Source organism: Pygocentrus nattereri, chromosome 21 (genome assembly GCF_015220715.1).
Source record: "Pygocentrus nattereri isolate fPygNat1 chromosome 21, fPygNat1.pri, whole genome shotgun sequence".
NCBI lineage: Eukaryota > Metazoa > Chordata > Actinopteri > Characiformes > Serrasalmidae > Pygocentrus > Pygocentrus nattereri.
The window spans coordinates 35,534,081-35,542,734 of NC_051231.1; the positions used below are offsets into that span (position 1 = coordinate 35,534,081).

The following is an 8,654-nucleotide window of genomic DNA, read 5'->3' on the forward strand; positions in this document are numbered from 1 at the left end:
GTGTCTGAGTAGCTCGTCTGAGGTGTGAGTGTCTCAGTAGCTCGTCTGAGGTGTGAGTGTCTGAGTAGCTCGTCTGAGGTGTGAGTGTCTCAGTAGCTCGTCTGAGGTGTGAGTGTCTCAGTAGCTCGTCTGAGGTGTGAGTGTCTGAGTAGCTCGTCTGAGGTGTGAGTGTCTCAGTAGCTCGTCTGAGGTGTGAGTGTCTGAGTAGCTCGTCTGAGGTGTGAGTGTCTGAGTAGCTCGTCTGAGGTGTGAGTGTCCGAGTAGCTCGTCTGAGGTGTGAGTGTCTGAGTAGCTCGTCTGAGGTGTGAGTGTCTGAGTAGCTCGTCTGAGGTGTGAGTGTCTCAGTAGCTTGTCTGAGGAGTGAGTGTCTGAGTACACCCTGTATAACAGTGTGAGTGTGTCACACCTTATCAAACCAGCGGACCAATATGGGCTGCTGTCTGGGTCTGTATAGAGCCGTGAACACTCAAAGAACCCTTTGCATGTTTAAGTGGTTCTCTGCACAGTGAAGTCGTTCTGCAGACTGATGTAGAACATGTTGTGTATAGTTCTATTAGGCACCAAAAAGGGTTCTGCTATTGCTGCAATCTTGACACTGTAACAGTAGAACAACCGTTTTTGTTGCCATATGGAACCCTTTTCCAAAAGGTTCTATGTATAACCAACAACAACTCATTCTCCATCAATTTAAAGACCCACTTCACCATGAAAAGGGCGGTGTACAGAGCCACTGTGTTTACTACAGGACGCTTGAAGAACCTTCTTTTTTAAGAGTATACCAGTTTGAATGCTTTAAGGCACGAAGATTTTCCAAATATTCTGTTCCACCTTGCAATGCATGATGTTTCACCAAATGATCGCTTTAAGGTTTGAAAGACTGCAAAAATGTCCAAACATTTCAGTGATGATTAGAATATGAGGCTCTGTGGAGTCGGCCTGAGAGAACACAGCTGGTGGGAATGTACACAGCTGAGTGTGTGTGTGTGTGTGTGTGTGTGTGTGTGTGTGTGTGTGTGTGTGTGTGTGTGTGTGTGTGTGCGTGTGTGTGTGTGATTTGTGGGGGGTTATTTACTGGCGTGTCAGTGACAGAGAGTCCAGCAGACCCAGGCCAGATGAGCTGACGGTGAGTTTATCGCTTTTTCCATTCCTTTTCTGCACTGGGGTGTGCAAAGGTTTGTGCACCCCCATTCAAATGGCCCATTTTGTTGGCTCTCTAAGTGAAAACACGTCTGCATGGACCTTTAACCGGACACACTTCTGCAAGTCTTAAGGCTCAGTTACTGTTTTGTGTATTTAACGTGCAGCAGATTATAAGGCGTTAACATGGCTGTGTTCAGATAAGAGTCTCTCTAATTTTGATCAGGAATTCGTGCAGAAGACGCTCAGAAATAGTCAGAGGCCGTCTTCTGAGATCAAATCAGCTTTTCAGTAAGAAAACCTTCATCTTTCATTTCTCAGAGTAGACAGACTGATTTTAATGGATGGTTTGGGTCACTGTCTTGTTGACATCTGAACAAGTGAAACATCTTAAATCTTGTAAATATATGGAATACATCTCATAAGAGATTGTTGTAAGAATATAATGAGATTATTCAGCATATTTCTAGATATTTTTACTCATTTTGAGTAATTTACGTCTCGTATTCTGCTGTCAGATAATCATTGTGTAGCTGGAGCTTTTAGGATGTTGTGGCCGGATGAGATCCAGAGGTGTTATAAAGGTGGAAAGAATAAAAAGAGAATAAAGCAGCACCAGTCCAGGGTGTTTCCTGCCTTCTGCCCAGTGACCGCTGGGATAGGCTCCAGCTCCCCCCGACCCAGAAGGATAAGTGGCTTAGAAAATATGAGTTTGTGTGTGTGTGTGTGTGTGTGTGTGTGTGTGTGTGTGTGTGTGTGTGTGAGGAGCTGACATTAAGTGCAATAGACATGTTTATAGATGTGACAGCAAATTATGCTGACCTGTCTCCATGATGAGGTGATATGTTGACCTGTTGCCATGGTGACATGATATGCTGACCTGTTGCCATGGTGACATGATATGCTGACCTGTCACCATGGTGACGTGGTATACTGACCTGGCTCCATGGTGATGTGATATGCAGACCTGTCTCCATGGTAAGGGGATATTCTGACCTGTCGCCATGGTGACATGTTATGCAGACCTGTCATTGTGGTGATGTGATGTGCAGACCTGTCACCATGGTGACATGATATGCTGACCTGTTGCCATGGTGACGTGATATGCTGACCTATCTCCATGGTGACATGATATGCAGACCTGTTGCCATGGTGATGTGATATGCTGACATGTTGCCATAGTGACAGGATATGCCATGGTGATGTGATATGCTGACCTGTCACCATGGTGTTATGCTAACCTGTTGCCATGGAAATACACTGATTTGTTTCCATGGAGACTGACTGTTGGTTGCCTTCGTTGCTATGCCTGACCTGTTGCCATGGCATGATGTTTACCTGTTCCCTTGCTGATAGACTAATCTGTACCAGTGGAGATGCCCTGATCAGTTTCCATTGCAATACTCTGTTGCCATGGTGATGTAGCTTTTGGCTGAGTGTGACAGCAACACACACACAGACACACCAGAGTGTCTCTGTTTCATCTCTCAGTGCTGACTGAGCTCTACTGACCTTCTGAATATCACTGTCCCTGATTCGCACCCCTCCCATACACCCCCCCCGCTCCCGCCCCGACCCCCCCCCCACCCCCCCGCCGAGACACCGAGACACCGAGACACCGAGACACACAGACACACACAGACTAGACCCTCTCTAATGTCCTCCGTTCTCTCTCAGACTGCAGGTCTAATGTGAACACTGACAGACTGCAGACTGATGATGATGATGATGATGATGATGATGGTGATGAAGATGGCCCTCTCTCTGACTCTCCTGCTCTCCGTGTGAGGTGGAAATGACCAGAGCATTGTCAGAACAGAGTGTGTCAAAGCGTGTGTGTGTGTGTGTGTGTGTGTGTGTGTGTGTGTGTGAGGCTGATTGATTAAAGGGGTTTGGAGAACTTCATGGAGGAACAGGTGAGTTTCATTTTATATCTTTATGTACCTCAAACATAAGTCTGTTTTTCCAAGATCATTTTCCAACATCTCTTTATCTCTGAATGGGCGGAGCCTAACGGTTGTAGGCTGAATGGGTGGAGCTAAACTGCTGTAGCTGAATGGGTGGGGCTAAACTGCTGTAGGCTGAATAGTTGAATATACATAAATGTCTTCATGGTTGTGACATCAAAACCAAGCAAATTAGGTTCCGTATATGGACAGCATAGATCTGTGGTCCATTGTACATGATATTGGCCCTTTAAGTGCTGCTGTTTCACTGTGGACCCCCTTCCCCGAAGAATTCCTCTGCAGTGTGTGTGAGTGTGTGTGGCTGATGGAGGTGGTTGGAGTCTTTGGCTGTGTAACTCCTCCCGTCTGTATCAGACTGGCCTGGTGACGCCGCTCTGTCAGTTTGAATAGTCTAAATATGTTTTATTAAAAAACACAGTCATCTTTATCAGAAACCCTCTCTCCACTCACTGGCCAGTTTATCAGAAACCCTCTCTTCAGTCACTGGCCAGTTTATCAGAAACCCTCTCTCCACTCACAGGCCAGTTTATCAGAAACCCTCTCTTCAGTCACTGGCCAGTTTATCAGAAACCCTCTCTCCACTCACAGGCCAGTTTATCAGAAACCCTCTCTTCAGTCACTGGCCAGTTTATCGGAAACCCTCTCTCCACTCACTGGCCAGTTTATCAGAAACCCTCTCTTCAGTCACTCTCTTCAGTCTCTTCAGTCACTGGCCAGTTTATCAGAAACCCTCTCTCCACTCACTGGCCAGTTTATCAGAAACCCTCTCTTCAGTCACTGGCCAGTTTATCAGAAACCCTCTCTCCACTCACTGGCCAGTTTATCAGAAACCCTCTCTTCAGTCACTGGCCAGTTTATCAGAAACCCTCTCTTCAGTCACTGGCCAGTTTATCAGAAACCCTCTCTTCAGTCACTGGCCAGTTTATCGGAAACCCTCTCTCCACTCACTGGCCAGTTTATCAGAAACCCTCTCTTCAGTCTCTTCAGTCACTGGCCAGTTTATCAGAAACCCTCTCTTCAGTCACTGGCCAGTTTATCGGAAACCCTCTCTCCACTCACAGGCCAGTTTATCGGAAACCCTCTCTCCACTCACTGGCCAGTTTATCAGAAACCCTCTCTTCAGTCTCTTCAGTCACTGGCCAGTTTATCGGAAACCCTCTCTTCAGTCACTGGCCAGTTTATCAGAAACCCTCTCTCCACTCAATGGCCAGTTTATCGGAAACCCTCTCCTCAGTCACTGGCCAGTTTATCAGAAACCCTCTCTCCACTCACTGGCCAGTTTATCGGAAACCCTCTCTTCAGTCACTGGCCAGTTTATCAGAAACCCTCTCTCCAATCAATGGCCAGTTTATCAGAAACCCTCTCTCCACTCACTGGCCAGTTTATCAGAAACCCTCTCTCCACTCACTGGCCAGTTTATCGGAAACCCTCTCTTCAGTCACTGGCCAGTTTATCAGAAACCCTCTCTCCAATCAATGGCCAGTTTATCAGAAACCCTCTCTCCACTCACTGGCCAGTTTATCAGAAACCCTCTCTTCAGTCACTGGCCAGTTTATCAGAAACCCTCTCTTCAGTCACTGGCCAGTTTATCGGAAACACTCTCTCCACTCACTGGCCAGTTTATCAGAAAGCTTCTCTTCAGTCACTGGCCAGTTTATCAGAAACCCTCTCTCCACTCACTGGCCAGTTTATCGGAAACCCTCTCTCCACTCACTGGCCAGTTTATCAGAAACCCTCTCTCCACTCACTGGCCAGTTTATCGGAAACCCTCTCTCCACTCACTGGCCAGTTTATCAGAAACCCTCTCTTCAGTCGCTGGCCAGTTTATCAGAAACCCTCTCTTCAGTCACTGGCCAGTTTATCAGAAACCCTCTCTTCAGTCACTGGCCAGTTTATCAGAAACCCTCTCTCCACTCACTGGCCAGTTTATCAGAAACCCTCTCTTCAGTCACTCTCTTCAGTCTCTTCAGTCACTGGCCAGTTTATCAGAAACCCTCTCTCCACTCACTGGCCAGTTTATCAGAAACCCTCTCTCCACTCACAGGCCAGTTTATCAGAAACCCTCTCTCCACTCAATGGCCAGTTTATCAGAAATCCTCTCTCCACTCACTGGCCAGTTTATCAGAAACCCTCTCTCCACTCACAGCCCAGTTTATCAGAAACCCTCTCTTCAGTCACTGGCCAGTTTATCGGAAACCCTCTCTCCACTCACTGGCCAGTTTATCAGAAACCCTCTCTTCAGTCACTCTCTTCAGTCTCTTCAGTCACTGGCCAGTTTATCAGAAACCCTCTCTCCACTCACTGGCCAGTTTATCAGAAACCCTCTCTTCAGTCACTGGCCAGTTTATCAGAAACCCTCTCTCCACTCACTGGCCAGTTTATCGGAAACCCTCTCTTCAGTCACTGGCCAGTTTATCAGAAACCCTCTCTTCAGTCACTGGCCAGTTTATCAGAAACCCTCTCTTCAGTCACTGGCCAGTTTATCGGAAACCCTCTCTCCACTCACTGGCCAGTTTATCAGAAACCCTCTCTTCAGTCTCTTCAGTCACTGGCCAGTTTATCAGAAACCCTCTCTTCAGTCACTGGCCAGTTTATCGGAAACCCTCTCTCCACTCACAGGCCAGTTTATCGGAAACCCTCTCTCCACTCACTGGCCAGTTTATCAGAAACCCTCTCTTCAGTCTCTTCAGTCACTGGCCAGTTTATCGGAAACCCTCTCTTCAGTCACTGGCCAGTTTATCAGAAACCCTCTCTCCACTCTATGGCCAGTTTATCGGAAACCCTCTCTTCAGTCACTGGCCAGTTTATCAGAAACCCTCTCTCCACTCACTGGCCAGTTTATCGGAAACCCTCTCTTCAGTCACTGGCCAGTTTATCAGAAACCCTCTCTCCAATCAATGGCCAGTTTATCAGAAACCCTCTCTCCACTCACTGGCCAGTTTATCAGAAACCCTCTCTCCACTCACTGGCCAGTTTATCGGAAACCCTCTCTTCAGTCACTGGCCAGTTTATCAGAAACCCTCTCTCCAATCAATGGCCAGTTTATCAGAAACCCTCTCTCCACTCACTGGCCAGTTTATCAGAAACCCTCTCTTCAGTCACTGGCCAGTTTATCAGAAACCCTCTCTTCAGTCACTCTCTTCAGTCTCTTCAGTCACTGGCCAGTTTATCAGAAACCCTCTCTCCACTCACTGGCCAGTTTATCGGAAACCCTCTCTCCACTCACTGGCCAGTTTATCAGAAACCCTCTCTCCACTCACTGGCCAGTTTATCGGAAACCCTCTCTCCACTCACTGGCCAGTTTATCAGAAACCCTCTCTTCAGTCACTGGCCAGTTTATCAGAAACCCTCTCTCCACTCACTGGCCAGTTTATCAGAAACCCTCTCTTCAGTCGCTGGCCAGTTTATCAGAAACCCTCTCTTCAGTCACTGGCCAGTTTATCAGAAACCCTCTCTCCACTCACTGGCCAGTTTATCAGAAACCCTCTCTTCAGTCACTCTCTTCAGTCTCTTCAGTCACTGGCCAGTTTATCAGAAACCCTCTCTCCACTCACTGGCCAGTTTATCAGAAACCCTCTCTCCACTCACAGGCCAGTTTATCAGAAACCCTCTCTCCACTCACTGGCCAGTTTATCAGAAACCCTCTCTCCACTCACTGGCCAGTTTATCAGAAACCCTCTCTTCAGTCACTCTCTTCAGTCTCTTCAGTCACTGGCCAGTTTATCAGAAACCCTCTCTCCACTCACTGGCCAGTTTATCAGAAACCCTCTCTTCAGTCACTGGCCAGTTTATCAGAAACCCTCTCTCCACTCACAGGCCAGTTTATCAGAAACCCTCTCTCCACTCAATGGCCAGTTTATCAGAAATCCTCTCTTCAGTCACTGGCCAGTTTATCAGAAACCCTCTCTCCACTCACTGGCCAGTTTATCAGAAACCCTCTCTCCACTCACTGGCCAGTTTATCAGAAACCCTCTCTCCACTCACTGGCCAGTTTATCAGAAACCCTCTCTCCACTCACTGGCCAGTTTATCAGAAACCCTCTCTCCACTCACTGGCCAGTTTATCGGAAACCCTCTCTCCACTCACTGGCCAGTTTATCAGAAACCCTCTCTTCAGTCACTGGCCAGTTTATCAGAAACCCTCTCTCCACTCACTGGCCAGTTTATCGGAAACCCTCTCTTCAGTCAATGGCCAGTTTATCAGAAACCCTCTCTTCAGTCACTGGCCAGTTTATCAGAAACCCTCTCTCCACTCACTGGCCAGTTTATCGGAAACCCTCTCTTCAGTCACTGGCCAGTTTATCAGAAACCCTCTCTTCAGTCACTGGCCAGTTTATCGGAAACCCTCTCTCCACTCACTGGCCAGTTTATCAGAAACCCTCTCTTCAGTCTCTTCAGTCACTGGCCAGTTTATCAGAAACCCTCTCTTCAGTCACTGGCCAGTTTATCGGAAACCCTCTCTCCACTCACAGGCCAGTTTATCGGAAACCCTCTCTCCACTCACTGGCCAGTTTATCAGAAACCCTCTCTTCAGTCACTCTCTTCAGTCTCTTCAGTCACTGGCCAGTTTATCAGAAACCCTCTCTCCACTCACTGGCCAGTTTATCAGAAACCCTCTCTCCACTCACTGGCCAGTTTATCGGAAACCCTCTCTTCAGTCACTGGCCAGTTTATCAGAAACCCTCTCTTCAGTCACTGGCCAGTTTATCAGAAACCCTCTCTTCAGTCACTGGCCAGTTTATCGGAAACCCTCTCTTCAGTCACTGGCCAGTTTATCAGAAACCCTCTCTCCAATCAATGGCCAGTTTATCAGAAACCCTCTCTCCACTCACTGGCCAGTTTATCAGAAACCCTCTCTCCACTCACTGGCCAGTTTATCGGAAACCCTCTCTTCAGTCACTGGCCAGTTTATCAGAAACCCTCTCTCCAATCAATGGCCAGTTTATCAGAAACCCTCTCTCCACTCACTGGCCAGTTTATCAGAAACCCTCTCTCCACTCACTGGCCAGTTTATCGGAAACCCTCTCTTCAGTCACTGGCCAGTTTATCAGAAACCCTCTCTCCAATCAATGGCCAGTTTATCAGAAACCCTCTCTCCACTCACTGGCCAGTTTATCAGAAACCCTCTCTTCAGTCACTGGCCAGTTTATCAGAAACCCTCTCTTCAGTCACTCTCTTCAGTCTCTTCAGTCACTGGCCAGTTTATCAGAAACCCTCTCTCCACTCACTGGCCAGTTTATCGGAAACCCTCTCTCCACTCACTGGCCAGTTTATCAGAAACCCTCTCTCCACTCACTGGCCAGTTTATCGGAAACCCTCTCTCCACTCACTGGCCAGTTTATCAGAAACCCTCTCTTCAGTCACTGGCCAGTTTATCAGAAACCCTCTCTCCACTCACTGGCCAGTTTATCAGAAACCCTCTCTTCAGTCGCTGGCCAGTTTATCAGAAACCCTCTCTTCAGTCACTGGCCAGTTTATCAGAAACCCTCTCTCCACTCACTGGCCAGTTTATCAGAAACCCTCTCTTCAGTCACTCTCTTCAGTCTCTTCA

The 8,654-nt window shown here is 47.7% G+C and overlaps 1 protein-coding gene across 3 annotated transcripts in view; it reads left to right on the forward strand.

Moving 5' to 3' along the window:
- si:ch73-352p18.4 (inositol 1,4,5-triphosphate receptor associated 2) overlaps positions 1-8,654 on the forward strand; it is a 45,404-nt gene that overhangs the window by 2,298 nt on the left and 34,452 nt on the right. For all 3 annotated transcript variants that reach the window (XM_037532124.1, XM_037532122.1, XM_037532125.1), the window contains exon 2: positions 2,815-3,053. In XM_037532124.1, the coding sequence (XP_037388021.1) occupies positions 3,042-3,053 (12 nt within the window). In that variant the 5' untranslated portion in view covers positions 2,815-3,041. The remainder of the gene's footprint in view (positions 1-2,814; positions 3,054-8,654) is intronic.